We start from the raw sequence: 16,946 nt of genomic DNA on the forward strand, positions 1-16,946 counted from the left end.
CGAGTGGTTCCCTCTGAGTTCTTGTTATATTTTATTACCATTTTCTAAACTATAGCGAATAAACTGTGTCTGAATAAATTTTGGTTTGACTGTATCTATTTGATAAATTAAGTTAACCAACTAACATTATACATACTCTTTTGGTTTCTGTACCCAATATTTTAAAAATTTACAAATGCAATGAAAATATTGGTATCGGTACTCTGTATCGGCAAGTACCAAAAATAAAAGTATCGGTATCGGGCGAGTACTAGAAAAAGTGGTATCTGTGCATCCCTAGCAATAATGATAATCACACAAAGTGTGATTAGTATTAATATGCTGTTTGTTATAAAGTTAATTAGGCATTGGTGGGTTGAGTTGGTAACAATAGTTTTTGTGTTTGCACTCAGTGTAAATAGACAGTGCCATAATGAAATTTAGATGACATAAATTGGCTGTGGAAAAGCTCTTTTACTGAGAAATAAAACAATCAAATTAAAAAAATACTAGTCAGAATAGTTATTCTCTAGATTGTTAACTACTGAATGATGAGCAGAGTGTGTAATTTTTATTTTCAGCAATGTGAAATCTGAAAAATAATGGTATACAGTGCAATACCTTGCTGATTGCTTTATAGTTTTGAACACATTCCTGCACTTCCAGACAATAACGATTCGTTTTGTGCTGCTTTGACAAAATGTTTGTGTTAGCCGTGTTGGTCCGAATGCTATTCAGGTGTATTCTAAATACATCAAGTTTTTTGCAAGAATTTGAGCGCATTTTTAAGCTTTTATGCTTATGAATTACAATTCAAAGAAAAACATAAAAATGTCATTTTAGGTCATTTGTTGTAGTTTGTGCAAATGTGCAATAACTGTGTTGATTCAGAAATACTCAGTTTTTTTTTAATCCAAATGTAAAACAAATTCAATTAAAAATTTTTTTTTTTTTTGTATATTTCCATGTTTCAATATCTATAGTATTGTGTGTGTATTTCATTCTGGAATTGTAAGTGCATTCTAAGCCATGTCTCTGGAACGATAATAAATTTCCCATTTCAAGGCCTCCGCTTCTTTGAGCCAAATGAGAAACTCCCGCATTCCTTGGACTTACGTCTTGGTGTTAAGGGTGTGGTTTTGATTCACTCATAGTTGACTAATGTTGTCATAGTTACATTCTATTTAGTTTAGTATATTCTTGTATTATATTATCACTGCTTTATGCAAACTTTTTTTCTATCAATATTTTATATCTAAGGTTATTTACAATGTAAAGTGTAAAATATTCTGCTTTTTTTTTTTTTTTATCCCTGAATGATGTTAAATATATGTTGCTATGCATTTCTTTCTTAAAAAGAGGAAAGGCAGAGAAACACTAACCCAGCAACTGTTATAGGGATTAAAATAGAATCAAGGAAGTTCTCTGGTCACAGTTGTGCTCTGCTCTAATTGTGACTATCAATATGTACATATGCATGAACTCCTGAAAACTGCCTCTGCTCTCTTTGGATCATAAAGATGCTTGTAACAGATATTGTATTCTGCAGTGACTATGTAGTTAGATTTGATTTAGTTTAGTTTAGTTTAATTTATTTTACTATTTTCTTTCAATGTATTTAGAAAGAAGTAAATGCTTTTGCCATTATTTTAAGATGCGGGGTTTTTTTGTTACCATATTATGTAATCAATTATTGCAATGTCTGAAAAATATCAACTACCAAAATTTGTATTAGGTTTGAATAAAGTTGCCATTTAAGAAATGGTGGCAAAAGCAATTCATTGTTGCATGTTTTATTGTTTTGTGTGTCTGTTAATAAAAATGTTTTTTTTTTTTATTATTACAATTCATCCAAAAATGACAATTGTTATTTACTCACCCTCACATATTTCTGATGTTTCTCCCATGAAACACCCATATATTTTGAGAAATTAGTAAATGTGGTCTATTGTTATTTGGACCCCATCATTCTTCAAGTCATACAGGTTTGAAACAACACCAGCGTGAGTAAATGATTGGGCGAACTATAAAAAAAAAAGCCTAATGTTTTTTTGTTTTTTTTTTGATGATGATGATGATTAGGTTTTTTACTGTAGTCCTATGTATACACAAAATGTTTAAATCAGCGGTTTTAAAAATATGTATGCTAGGTGTGTTTATAGTCATATATGTATATATATATATATTACAGTTTACAAACCTTGATGTTTAAGCATATAATGATATTCTAGTATTTTAGGGAGTTGTGTGCTTCTAATTTTATAGCAACAGTTTGGACAGGACCTTTTCTATTCTAACATGACAATGCCTCTGTATAAGGCAAGGTTCAAAAAGAAATGATTGATTCAGTCAGTGTGGATGAATTTGACTGGTCTGCAGAAAGTCTATCCCAGCTTTTTTTTAAATGCAATTAAAAACTTTTTTTATTAATTTTTTTTTAGGCAGGACATTTTTAGACTGTATGACACTACTGTAAGTGAGTATATATAGATGATCACATTTTTCATCAAGTATTAGAACATTTGCTTTATTTTGGTAGCTTGGGCACAACTAACTCTTGATTGACTGCTTATGTTTAATCAAAAATATTACAGTACACTAATGCAGAGACATGTGCCTTGCTGATTGAATAAAAAATGATGCATACAGTTTGTAAATTATTCTGTAGCGATTGTTACGGGTTTTAATTATATTACACTTGCAAATTCAAATAAAAAAATAAATAAAAAAAAGTTACTTTATAGTGTATGGATGTTTACAATAAAACAACGTAACGTTTTATGGGGCTTTTCCACTGCGTGGTACGACTCGGTACGGTACGGTACGACACGACACGGCACGGCTCGGTTTGCGTTTCCACTGCAGTTCAGTACCGCTTTAGAGTGGGCGGGATTAGTCACATGTCGTTATAGTTACGCCGCCTCTATTGCCGCGACTCCTGAAAAACTTTTTCATTCCGCGTGGCCCCATCAAGCTCTCGAAGGATTCGTCTTGTGTCCGTAAGCGCCCCCTGGAGGAAGAACCTAAACACGGACAGGAAACCGTTAAACATTTGCCGCCTATTCCTGCACTTCATCGATAGGTAAGGTTCTTCTACTTCACACAGTGTTTGTCTTGTATGGTCTTTTTCAGTGTGTTACTCAAATTAAGTCATGTTTTAGTAACTTTTGCTAAAGAAATATGGCAGTGAGAGCCTATGTTGTGAACTTGACGTTTACCTCACATAACTGGCGTTTAGGCAAATCGGTTTCTTTAAGGTGTTTATAGAAGTCACCGTGCGTCACTGTACGTTTAATTTTTGTAATGAAAAAGTCTTCATTTAGAGACTTGCTAGAAAATAATTTAAAATTAAATTTAGCGGCTTTAAAATTCTGATGAAAGTCCGAAGTAATGTTAACCACTGACCTTATTTTAGGCTAGTACTCATAAATCTAAACCAGCTACTCAGCAATTCCTGAGGGAAGCCGTGGAAATGTGTTCTCCAGCTTTTTAGGTGACATGAGGGTGAGTATATAATGACAGAATTCAATTAGGTGAACTTATCCTACTGCTCATTTGTCTTTTAACACTCACAAAAATTATTTAAAAAAGTATAGTTTCAGAGAATGCAAAGCACTGTGATTAAAAACGTAAAAACCCTCCCTACAATCGCCGTATAAAGCCACGCCCCCTGAACGCATATACACTCACAGACCAGAATACCAGAGACAACATTACTACAATAGGCTACATCAGCGGTTCCCAATTCCAGCCCATGTTCCGAAGTGAAGTAAACCCCTGCTGAGGGGAGTAGGGAGCAGTGAACACGGTGTAGGGATTATATCGATTGGAACACAGTTCATAGCTCACTTCTAACGAGTTGGTTATCTGAATCGGGTGTGTTAACTAAGCGAGACATGCGAAATATGTGCGCGGGGTCTGGAATTGGGAACCGCTGGGCTACATCATGTGTCATTCACCAGCGAGAAAACTTTAAAAGTACTACAATACCAGGAAGGAAGATCGGGTTGTTGGTGTTTGCCATTCTCGCTCTGTCTGCACAGTGTGCGTAAATGCGCTGATGACGTATCCTGTCTGCGCGAACCGGGTGCGCAGAGGTATGCAGATACATACGTTGACAGGCAGGTAGGAAAGCCAATTAAAACGCTCGGACCGAGCGTTTTGATTGGACGAACATTTCTTGGTCCTTCCAAAGAATATATAAATACAGATAAATACATTTAGAACACTTAACTTAATGATTGCTATCGGGATGTGAAGAGACTTTCAGCCAGCATAACAAAAAATGTTTCTGAAGACAATCACCTATTGCACCTTTAACATTTTACCAACAGCGTCTTTACTTCTCTGGCATGAATTCACCAACAACATGAACAAACTTCCCATCATGCCTTGTACTTCCCCATCTTAAAAGACACAGATGTAATTATACATGACATACAGATGTAATATAATGGCCATTGTAATTAAATTTGTAATTGTGGTCACCACTCCTTTTTGTCATCTGATATTAAAAGTATGGAAAATTGATATTTTAAATATTGCTGTCATCTGTATTAGATTTCACTCAAAGGTTTATTGAAACCTACAGTATATTCTTTTGATGTCATCATAGTATGTTGACTGCAACTACAGTAGCTATATATATTTTTTGTTCATTGACTTGTTTTGTCACGTGGATCTTTGTTTTCTAGTTTCATAAAAAGACACAAAAACAAATTCAGCTCATTTAATCTGACATGTTTATTGACTTTGTATCATTTTGAAAACATCAAAATGAATGTCTCCTTGCACATCCCCAATAGAAATTTGTTGTTTTAGTAGTATGTTTCTAGTTCCACCCAGCCTAAAACAAAACAGCACAAATATTAGTTCATTCTTGATCTCTTAAAGGCAGAGTAAGTGATTTTTCAAAAACACTTTAGAAAACTGATTCGGGCCGAATCGCAAAACAAACTTGTAGCCAATCAGCAATAAGGGGCGTGTCTACTCGTGATGTGGAGGAGAGCGCGTTCAGTGCATGGGACGGACATTAGCCGAGCGAGCGACAGAAAGATAGAGATGGCGGATAAAAAAACAAAAGAGGAAAACGTCTGCGGAAAGATAAGGCAAGAAGTAGGACCCGTGAAAATATCGGATCAGCTTTCCAGCGCTGGAGAGAACTCAAGGAGCGAGGCCTGCGATCGTGGGGCGGAGCTATCAAAATAGGGGCAAGACCCTTTTGGGGTAGGGGCGTGTTTGTTTTGGTGATTTCAAATATCAACATTGGCTACCAGAAATCACTTACTCTGCCTTTAAAGGAATGAAATACAACAAACAAATGTAAATGTAAGTCATCTCTGTCATTAAAATTCAACTGTCTGCTTGGGAAACATAATTTTTAGATGTACAATGAAAGTGCATATTACCTCCTGGGTTCTGCCTAAGAATGTATTTTCTAACTTCATCATAGATGAAAATGAGCAGTGAGTATGGCATAGCACAGAACCACCACAATGGTCTAAATAAAAAAAAGAAGAAAACATGGTTAATTGGTTAAAAAAATATACTTAGCGGGAAATGTAATGCCTTTAAGCAAGTTTCATTAAAACTTTCAGATTCCACTTACTTCATTGGATACATTCGGACAGCAACATCCATGCCTGGGCAATAGGATAAGAATGCTGCCAGAGCGGTTTCCACACACAGACCAAAGGTGAGGACTCTATTCCTATAAAAGAAAAAAAAGCAAGCAAATTAAGATTAATAACTGGCCAAGCTGGGTTTATAGACGTACAATGAGCAACAACTGGTGGAACTGAACAAACAATTCAGTTTGATAGATATCACCAATATTTTATGGTTTGTTTGATGTGTATATACTTCATTCCCTGCTGAAAGATGGAAAGCCTCCTGGTCTTGCAGATGAGCAGATCAGTCCATTGCACAATCACAATACTGGTAAAGAAGGCTGTGTGGCATGTATACTCCACAATCTTCCTGCGCTCATAGGTCTGCATGAGACAAGAAGCATTATTTAAAAGAAAGGTATTTCAATAGAAATGTTAGTTTCGCATCTGTCTGGTTTGGAAGAGCTGTGACACCTACCCATTGCTGGCCATAGCTGTCTTCCAGGTCACTGACATATCTGTCCTCCCACCCAATTCGAATTCCTACCAGATCCTTGGGCAAGAATCCATTCTCAGCAAGAATTACAAAGTAGGTAAAGAACCCACCAACTGCTTGCATCATCCCTAAAATTTAAGTATAAAGACACGTAAGAAACGAACAGCAATGAACACCTAGAGCGCTTTGTACAGAATAGTATGCACTTACCAATTTGACCATAGCTCATACTGATGAGCCTCTCATTCACCAGCCTATCTGTTTCAGCATTTCTGGGTTGTCTCTTCATGATGTCGCTTTCAGCAGTTTCGTAGGCCAGTGAGATAGCAGGAACCTGTGGCAATAAATAGATAAAAATGAATGCATGCACAGCTCTCTCTCTCTACATGTATATATCTAAATTTAGTTCCTTTCCATACCATGTCAGTGCCCAGGTCAATGCAGAGAATGGTGACGGTGCCCAAAGGTAGAGGAATACCCACAAGGACAAAAAAGAGAAAGGGTGACATCTCAGGGATCTTACTAGTCAGCGTGTAGGCAATAGACTTCTTCAAGTTGTCAAAGATCAGACGTCCTGAAGTGGAAGATAAATTTGAGAAATAAGTGTCTAAGTAACTTTTATCGTTCTTCATTGAAATGAAATTTTCAATATCATACCTTCTTCTACTCCAGTGACAATTGAGGCAAAGTTGTCGTCCAGAAGAATCATGTCAGCAGCCTGTTTGGATACGTCAGATCCAGCGATACCCATAGCCACACCAATGTCAGCCTTCTTCAGAGCAGGAGAATCATTGACACCATCACCGGTTACAGCTACAATGGCACCCTGATAAGAGAAATAAAATGCATTAAAATGGAACTTGCTATGTAAAATCCTCTAGCATCAACCGGATCGGATAGATAACTGTCTGAGGGTACCTGTCGCTGACAGCCTTCCACAATGATCAGCTTTTGTTGCGGAGAAGTTCTGGCGAAAACAATTTCTGTATGGTGTTTGAGGACCTCATCCAGCTGTTCTGGGGTCATTATCTTCAGTTCACCACCATGGACCACAATGGCCTTAGCATCTCTGGAGATACACTTTGTATTAGCAGACATCTAGAGCAAAATGTTTGTTTGCTGAATATTGAAACAGAGGGGGGAAATATGTTGTAAGTGGCAAAGGTAACAAGTATACCTTGGATTGACCTCTTCAACAGAGATTTTCAGCCGGGCTGCAATATCATCCACAGTCTCATTGCCTTCAGAGATGATGCCAACACCCTTTGCAATAGCCTTAGCTGTAATTGGATGGTCTCCAGTAACCATGATAACCTGTAATAGATTATTCAGATTTATCATTTGATCGTTTCCTATATTTCAGTTGAAAAAAAGGTGCAACATTCACTCTATAAGGATGTTTATAATGTTTCGGCCATTGTCAAGGCCTTGATCAGTAATTGCACCGTTATTTCAACCTCCTTTTCAGATGGTTTGACCATCTATCTTTAACCATTATTTAGTGTATTTACTGTGTATTCAAGCAGTAGATCTTGAATGAGTACAACACCTTGATTCCAGCACTCCGGCATTTGGCCACAGCATCTGGTACAGCTGCACGAGGAGGATCGATCATGGACATGAGGCCAACAAAACACAGGTTCTCAGTGGGGAAGTTCACATCTTCAGTATCAAATGCAAAACCCTCAGGAAACTGGTCATCAGGGAGGCTAAAGTGGCAGAAACCTTTAAGGGAAAACATAGAGTTGTTCATATTTCTGTAATTTACTATTCTCTGTGTTAATAATATGTAATCATAACTTTTCACAAGGTGAACTTCATAAGGTAGCTTTACCCAACACTCTTTCCCCAAGACCTCCGAGCTCTAAATAAGCATTTTGGAATGAATCTTTCATTTCATCGTCCAAAGGCTGCTCTTTTCCTTGAAACACAATAGTAGAGCATCGATCCAAGATTCTCTCAGGGGCTCCCTTCATCACCAGCAGGTGCTTAGACTCTGAAGAATTGGGATTCTTGTGGACTGAGAGCTAGAAAAGGCATATTAAAGGCCTATTAGGATGACCAGTTAATCTACAAACCAATCTCTAAACAACACCTCAACAAAAATACCTGATACTTGTTGGTGGAGTTGAAAGGGATCTCAGCAATCTTTGGGTACTGCTCTCTCATTTCAATGACTGGACCGCAGCACAGCTCAATACACTTCAGCAGGGCAGACTCTGAGGCATCGCCAGCTGTCTCTCGCTGCAAAACAGATGTGACGTGAAAAAGCTGCCACTCTCAATGATACTAACTCTAAAACTTGCATGCTTTTAAATGCATTTTCAACGTACTTCTAAAATCTAGATATTAAGATAGCACACCTTAAGGACTGGAAGATGGTTCTGATTTGATTGGAAGACGGCACGATTGCAAAGGCCAGCGACACGTGCGAGGGCGGCCCAAGTAGCAGAGCTCTTGTCAAATGAAGTTCCAGTTTGGTTCTCTGTGGTGTCTGCTATATGAATATGGCTGTCAAACCACATGTGAGCGACGGTCATTCGGTTCTGGGTCAAAGTTCCGGTCTTGTCAGAGCAGATGGTTGTGGTCGAGCCAAGAGTCTCCACGGCTTCAAGATTCTTCACCAGGCAGTTTTTCTTCGCCATACGTTTTGCGGTCAGAGTTAGACACACCTATGAGAGGAAATACACATTAAGCAATCATTGGAATTTGGAAATATGTATGAAACATAATATTACTCTGACTTACGGTTACAGTGGCAGGGAGACCTTCAGGTACATTAGCGACAATGATTCCAATAAGGAAGATGACCCCTTCCAACCAAGTGTAGCCAAGAATCAGGGAGAGAATTAAGAAGGTCAAACCCAGGAAGACAGCTACACCAGTGATGATGTGGATGAAGTGCTCGATCTCTTTAGCAATTGGTGTTTGTCCACCTTCCAGACTGGAGGCAAGAGTGGCGATACGACCCATGACAGTACGGTCACCGGTGTTAATGACAATCCCTCTGGCAGTACCTATTGAATATGGTCATGTTCAAGCATCATTTAAAACATTTAGTTATTCATTTTGTCCACACCTGTTGTAAAGATATTTTAATGTTGTACCGTCAACACAATTGGTAGAAAAAAAAGCAATGTTCCTCGTCTCCAAGGGGTTTTCACTAGAGAAGTCAGGAGAACGAGTCTGGGGCTCAGATTCTCCAGTGAGGGAAGAGTTGTCCACCTGGAAAGGAAAGCAAGGAGGGATGTTTCATGACATATTTTTGTTTGTTTGTTTGTTTCGTTCTCTTTTTCCCCCATTAAATTCATTAGCTTTTACCTTGCATCCTTGTGCAGAGATGACACGAATATCAGCTGGGACTCTGTCTCCACTTTTGACCTCCACAAGATCACCTACAACTACTTCCTCAGCGTCGATGATCGTTTCCTCTCCATCACGTATAACCAGGGCTTTCTACATGACAATAAATGTACATACACATGAATATCCTTTGTACATTGAGAAAGCTTTTTTTGCCATAAAGTGAATTTACATTTTTATACCTGAGGAACAAGGTTCTTGAATGAATCCATGATCCTGGAGCTCTTGGCCTCTTGGTAGTATGAGAAACATCCATTGACTGAGACAACAAAAGCAAGCACAAGCCCCAGATACAGCTGCAAGAAAATTAATAAACAGTCATTAATTTGATTCTTTTATCCAAAGTTCACAGCAAACTTATTAGAAGACTAATCCACTGAGAGAAACCTCATTTTAAATGCAATGCTAAAGAGCATGATGGTTATGAGCTCAGATATTTAATGAATAAAACACACTTTCATGAAAAAAAAGTATGTTATTGACATATTAGCTATTTATGTCAATGCAGAAATGAAGACAAAACACTATCGCTCATACATTGTCATTTGCTGGTTCTTCTTCCGAGACAGCCTGGATCGTATATGCAAAGAAGCAAAGAAATGCACCAATCCACAGCAGTGTCTGGAATCCACCAAACAGCTGTCTGCAGAACTTGACCCATTCTGGAGTCGTAACAGGTGGAGTCAAGGCATTTGGTCCATCACGGGCTAAGATTTCCTTTGCTCGGAAATTGGTCAAACCCTGCCACGAGTTATAAAAATGGAGCAATTAAAGGCATACAGAAAACAGATGCTCATAAATAATAATATGACATGCATGTGGTTAAAGATCCATTATTACAGTACTCTTTCTAACTAAAGGCAAGTCATTCCCCCCAAAAAATGTAATCATTTGCTTCACACAAATGATTCAAAACAGAAATAATGCATCATTATTTTCCCCCAAAAGTGTCACTAAAACTTACTTACCTTGTTCAGATCAGTGCTGTATTTTCGGTTAAGTTCTTCCAAGGTCAACTTGTGATCTTCCTGCAGAAGAGAAAATAAGTTTGAAATCTCAGTTACCACAATTTAAGACTGTGTAAATCCAGAAAGTAGAAAAAGCATCAATGAATACATTTGCAAACAATTTCTTACCAGTTCCACTTCTTTCTTCAGTTCCTCCATGTCCTTTTTACTTTTTTTCCCTTTTTTGGGCTTTTTGACTCCATCTTCTGACGTTGCTGCCAATTTGTACTTATCATTCCCTGTCTGTAAGACAAATAAATATAACACATACAACCAGATCGCCCAAAAAATGCTTAAATACATTAAATACATGCATGAAACAAATGAAACGATGAATCCAGCAGTATAGCTTTAGTTGACTTACCCCGAGCCCCATTTTCCTTGCTGATGTCCACTCAAAAATCCAGTGATTTCAGGTGTCTGGTCTTGCAGTCGGAGACAGAAGTCCCTGTGTGTCCAAACCAGGTTCACAGATTTATACCCTGCCATCTCACCTGTGTTCTGGGAAAAGTAGGGAGGAGTTTGTCAGATGTCATTTGGTTTTAGCATTTATTTAACCTTCATTTATACAGGTAGGTCATTTCTGTGACACCCGGGTGAAGGACTGGTCTATTAACTATTGTCTTATCAACAGATCTATGGCTTGTTAATAAAAACTCATGACAAATAACTTCCTTTAAATGTTCATTCAGATCCTTATTTGTTTAGTTTTTGGTATTTATTTGGTCTTTTATGAAGTATTGCTATGGAAATAACTGCACCCTGGCTTACTTTTATTACTTTTACCGTTTTTTATTTACATTTGAGGTAAATAATGACTGTGTGAATTGTGTTCTGTGGCCCCTAATGAAATAAACGGCTTCTGTTCAAAGAAATGCAAATAATTTTGTGATGAAATCCCAAATTAAAAGGGCATTTATAATGGATAAACTGATGAGCAAGATTGTGAGAATATGGTCATCATGCATAAACTTCCCTCTGATTTACTTGTTTATCTCTGCAATGCATTTGAGATATTAATATAATCTGTTGTGTTATTTACTCTAGGATTTGTTGAATTAAATGTTAAAATTGTATGCGCGATGTTTTATATTAAGCTTTTTTCATTTATTGGTAGTACACTGTAAAACAATGATTTTTGAATATTATTGGAGTATGTTTTACAAGAAAATATTCTTTCAGTCTTTCAACTTGTGAAATGTATTTCTGATTATAATATGAATATGAATATAACTTCTGAGCAAAAAAATTTTTTTTTCAGCGTGTTTACCTATTAATCACATTGCTAAAAGCCAACATGCCGTTAGAATAGAAAGTAATTATGGATTATATGTTTATTTACCATATTACTAAACTACTGTATCTAACTATCGATACTCCTGTTCATGGCTAAAATGTCTTGGGTTACTGTTTCCACCAACTTCTATTTAGTGTTCGAATTAATTTCTAGCAAATTAAGCTACATTTAATTGGTCGTATTGCTGAAAATGACCAAAACCTGTAACATTTAAAAAAAAAATATATATATACATTATATTTAGTAAATATGAAATGTTTTGAAACTGAAGTTATCACTGTCATTTACAATGCAACTTTGTTGAGGCTATAAACACACTCTGTTCACACCTGTAAGCTGGTTTTACATCCTGAGTGCTTTCTTTCTTTCTTTCTTTCTTTCTTTTCTCATGGGTTTGTTTAGGTAGGGTTGAAGATATAAAATATATCTATATAAATATAGGTTAAAAAAAAGGAAATTTAAAAAGAATGTGTTCTTTAACTTATGCAACAGAGTTAAGAGAGTCTCACGGCCCCCATGTCCTTCAAACTGTCTTAAACGTCCACACATATTGTGCCATCATTAGACAGCGTACAGGAACCGTCAGTTTGCATTTGAAGACATTTCTATTTATTGCAACCTGGATCTAAGGACAGGGTGTAGCATAAATAAACCTTTCCAAGAGGTGTTCTCAAGGGTAAAGCGATAGTTTATCCCAAAATGAAAAGTCTGTCATCATTTACTCAACCTCCAGTTGTTCTAAACCTGTATAAGTTCATTACTTCTGTTGAGCATAAAAGAAGATATCATGAAGAATATCAGTAACCAAACAGTTTATGGTCCTGATAGTATTCTTTTGGAACAAATGTTTTGGAATCACTGTTGATCACAATAATGATAACAGAAAGGACAAGCAACAACACCCTGTAAATCACAAGGTAGGAATTAGTGTTTGTTTTTGTTTTTGTATCACAGATAAATCATTGCTATAGATCTTCAGTGTAGCAGTATATTTAACTTTTGTTTAAAAAAAAATGAAAATGAGGCTGTGAGGGACTGAAGTATAGTGTGTTCAATGGCTTGTACTGGCATCTAACAACATACTGATTGTTCAGCTGACGAAACATCTATCTGAAAAAAAAACTATAAGCAGACAAAAACTCCATTATACTGTTTTGAAAGTTTGAAAATGTGATCTATCACCTTTATCCAGTGCGTGCCATGGTAAAGATTGTCTATTGTTAAATTCATAATTTGTTAAATCCCTCTGATTTATTTGTTAAACTCTGCAATGCATTTGAAATATTAATCTAATCTGTTGTTGTATTTATTCTAGGATTTGTTGAACTAAATGTTAAAATTGAATGTACAGTGTTTTATATTAAGCTTGTATCATTCATTGACAGTACACTGTAAAAAAATATATTTTTGAAGATTACTGGAGTATGTTTTACAAGAAAATACTCTTTCAGTTTTTCAATTTTAACTTGAGTGAAAATGTTTCAGAGTAAATCCAACACCATTTTTTTCAGCGTATTGAACATTAATCACATTGCTGAAAGCCAACATGCAGTTAGAATAGAAATATTAGACGGTAATTATGGATTATATGCTTATTTACCTTATTTCTAAACTAACTATACTCCTGTATGTGGTTAAAATGTGTTGGTTATTATTTCCACCAACCTCTAGTTAGTGTTCAAATTAATTTCTAGTAAATTGAGCTCTATTTAATTGGTCGTATTGCTGAAAATGAGCAGATTCTGTAACAGTCAATATGAAATGTTTTGAAACTGAAGTTATCGCTGTCATTTACAATGCAACTTTGTTGAGGCCATAAACACACTCTGTTCACAGCCGTAAGCTGGTATTACATCCTGAGTGCTTTCTTTCTTTCTTTTCTCATGGGTTTGTTTAGGTAGGGTTGGAGATAAAATGTAACTATATAGATATAGGTAAAAATAAAATAAAATAGACATTTATGGAAGATCTCTAACTTATGCAACAGAATTAAGAGAGTGTCACGGCCCCCATGTCCTTCAAACGTGCCTTAAACATCCACACATACATCATGTAACCTTTAATCTTGTGAGGAAAGCTTGCTTTTAAAACCATTCCTCAAGGAAAAGGCTAGTTTTAGGAAGGTGTAGATTTAGAGATTAAAGTTTTTTTTTTTTTCAAATGCTTGGAGTGAATAAATGATAGAAATCTTAGCAAGGTCACGTCGGTTGAAAGCAAGCATTGTTAAAGAACATCACCTGTTACCTCCATCTTCATGATAGACGCCTTTAGTCTGCTGAAAACACACAGCCTTTTTAACCTTTGCTTTCCTTCACAAACTGACAGTAAGTCTATCTGCATATCAGGTTACTGGGAAAATCATTCTTACGTGTCACACACAGGAAATAATCTCAAACAAACTGGCTGTGACTGGGTGAGGCAGGTGCTTCATGACCAGAGTTTTATTCTATAAAATGGTCCCTTATCTCAAACAAGCCATTAAATATATATTTTTGGACTATTTAGACAGAGCTGATTACTAAATATAGACTAAAGAGAGGTGAATATACAAACCAAGCTATTCTAGCCATGCAAAAACGGATGAAATGGGGGAAAAAATGATTTTTAATACAAGATTTATAATATTTGTATTGTATGTTGGCTGTAAAAAAAAACAAAAAACGCCAACTTACAGACAGAGACATGTGATCACAGTTTTCTTAGGACCAGGTTATCTGAGATATCATCTCAAATATATTACCAAAAATTGCTTTTTAGTTTGACTATTTACTAAATAATTTCTAACTGCATCTGATAAGAAGAGAGACTCAGTCAACTGAATCAGTAAGAGAAACATAAGCTGAAAGGACTTTGAACATTAAACATTTGCTGCATCCTTGAAAGGTTGATATGAATTAGGATCCTGTACTGTATATATATATATAAAAATGATGCACATTCTAAACTTGTGAGTAGATCAGCACCATTATTTAAAGAAGCAAAAAGAGAAGTTAAAGTTGTAAGTCATGTTCAGAAAACCAACGGAAATCCCCAAATCAAAATAGAGAAGAAAAAAGGACAAGGCCAAAAGCATTGCAGAGGCAAAATGCACCAACAGATTTTACTCAAAAGTCTTAGAGTTAATCAAACAAGTTGTACTATTACACACCTTTTCTTAATTAAATGTTTCTACATATGCAAAAGAGATGGCACATCTTCCGCTGTCATTGAGAAATCCCCATTCTTTCCAAGTCACCTTTAGTTGCTCATATTGTCATTCTTTAAATCGCTTTCTGCTGATGAAAATATACCCGCGTATTACACTTGTATAAACTTGATATTTATCCTGAAAATATATTTATTCGTTCATTACCAAATAAACAAATTTGCTCAAAGAATAAAGTTCCAATAGGCTATAGCAACACGTCGTTTATGATTATTTTATGCAAATGATCAGCATCATACTGATTTTATAAGTAACACCAGAAACACAGAACAGAAACTAAATGTGTGATATGCAAAACACATATTTAGATTTTTTTAATAATTACAATAAACGTTTGATATAGCAGTATACTTTATCTGACAGCATTAACATTTACTGAATGATAGGCAAGTCCATGCATAGTTTGAAGGAAAACGGAAGAAGCAGGAAATTTGAAAACAAAACTCTGAAATTAACATGTTGGCACTTAGATTGTTTTTCCTCCTCAAGCTTTAAAATTAAATCAAACTGCAGTTTTAAAATTAAAGTGCATAATGCCAATGCCAATCATTTTTATTTTATAATTTTTTAAAATGCTTTATTAGTTAAAATCCACAAGAACGAGAGGTATTACATATGGACATGATCATATTAACATTAGCTGCCAGAGAAAATAGAAAAAAAAAGAAAGAGAAAAAAGAAAGGAATAAAATTACATAAAGTTCAATGCTTTCAAAGCATTATGTTTTCAGCACTTTTTTTTTGTTTTAGTTTGTACCAAGAGATGTACATATAATTTCAAGTCATGTATAAAATGTGAAAAAAGCCAATGTCAATAATGTCAATATTTGAATAACTGAAGTGACCGCGTCTTGGCGGCGCAGCTCTCTCTCTCTCTCTCTCTCTCTTTCACTTCCGGTGCGACTGAGTGTGAGTGGACGGAGTGTTTGCAAGTGTGGGGCTGAGTGCTGCTTTTCTTTTCTTTATTCTTTTTCGTTTGCTTCATTTGCTGGTTTAGTTTTTGGTTTTTGTGGGCCACGTGCTTTCCGTTTTGTGAAAGTATGTCGGCCCCACGCCAACAGGTTTTGGTTTCGCTCACGCGGCGTCATGCAGTAAAGATAGCGGCCGCGGTGAGTGTGGAGGAGTGTTGCCTGGCCATAGGGATTATTGTGGGGCATGGGAGTGTGTTATCCGCGTCTAGGATGAATGGCGCGGTGGTGGTTTTTCTTGACTCCATTGACAAAGCCAATGAGTTAGTTGAACATGGGGTGGTTATTGGTAATGAATTTGTTCCTGTTCTTCCTCTGGCGTTACCGGCTAAGAGAGTTACTTTGTCTAATGTCCCTCCTTTTATGAGCGATGACATCTTGACTAAAGCGTTGTCTCGATATGGAAAATTAGTTTCTCCAATTAAGAAAATTTCCATTAGTAGTGAGTCGCCTTTGTTAAAACACATTGTTTCTTTCAGGCGCTTTGTATATATGATAATTCAAGACGATGCTGAACTTGATGTATCGCTTAATTTTCGTATTGATGACTATGATTACATGATTTTTGTTACTACTGCGAAAATTAAGTGTTTTAGCTGTGGCCAGGTGGGGCATTTAGTTCGTAACTGTCCCAATAAAACTGTCACAAAGGAAACGCGGACCGCGAGTACTAACTCTGTAGACACTGATGTGGCTGTTGTTACTGATCTTAATCAATAAGGTGTTAAATTCTCCATTGCAATTGGTATGTATTGCTTTGTGTATCTAATGCAAAATATCTTTCAGTTAAGACACACTGCATGTTGTCTCTCAAGATCGATGAATGATCCATCTGTTAGAACAATGCACTTGTCTTTTATTTTAAAATGACAAACAGTCTTTATTAAAACTGGTTATTCAACTTTTGAATTTCTCTTTATCCCGAGAATGACACCACGGAGGAACCAACAAACTGTTCTTGTCTTTTAAACTGCATGACACCAAAAAGCCAAAGCATGAGTCAAAGCATGTTTTTGTTCAGA

The 16,946-nt window shown here is 36.3% G+C and overlaps 1 protein-coding gene across 1 annotated transcript; it reads right to left on the bottom strand.

Annotated features, from left to right (window-relative positions):
- Nucleotides 1-4,705: 4,705 nt before the first annotated feature.
- On the bottom strand, nucleotides 4,706-10,894 carry LOC107718012 (sodium/potassium-transporting ATPase subunit alpha-1-like). Its single transcript, XM_016524927.1, has 22 exons — nucleotides 10,819-10,894; nucleotides 10,584-10,697; nucleotides 10,416-10,475; nucleotides 9,985-10,188; nucleotides 9,630-9,743; nucleotides 9,406-9,540; nucleotides 9,192-9,309; nucleotides 8,833-9,101; nucleotides 8,448-8,756; nucleotides 8,194-8,328; nucleotides 7,919-8,111; nucleotides 7,634-7,809; nucleotides 7,262-7,398; nucleotides 7,003-7,153; nucleotides 6,742-6,910; nucleotides 6,504-6,658; nucleotides 6,295-6,418; nucleotides 6,067-6,212; nucleotides 5,842-5,972; nucleotides 5,588-5,689; nucleotides 5,388-5,479; nucleotides 4,706-4,825 (listed from the first exon to the last, which is right to left on the bottom strand). The coding sequence occupies exons 1-22, from the start codon at nucleotides 10,828-10,830 to the stop codon at nucleotides 4,797-4,799; spliced, it is 3,075 nt and encodes a 1,024-aa protein (XP_016380413.1). The 5' UTR covers nucleotides 10,831-10,894; the 3' UTR covers nucleotides 4,706-4,796.
- Between the last annotated feature and the right edge of the window lie 6,052 nt (nucleotides 10,895-16,946).

Source organism: Sinocyclocheilus rhinocerous, unplaced genomic scaffold (genome assembly GCF_001515625.1).
Source record: "Sinocyclocheilus rhinocerous isolate Xijiao unplaced genomic scaffold, SAMN03320098_v1.1 scaffold1835, whole genome shotgun sequence".
NCBI classification, from domain to species: Eukaryota; Metazoa; Chordata; class Actinopteri; order Cypriniformes; family Cyprinidae; genus Sinocyclocheilus; species Sinocyclocheilus rhinocerous.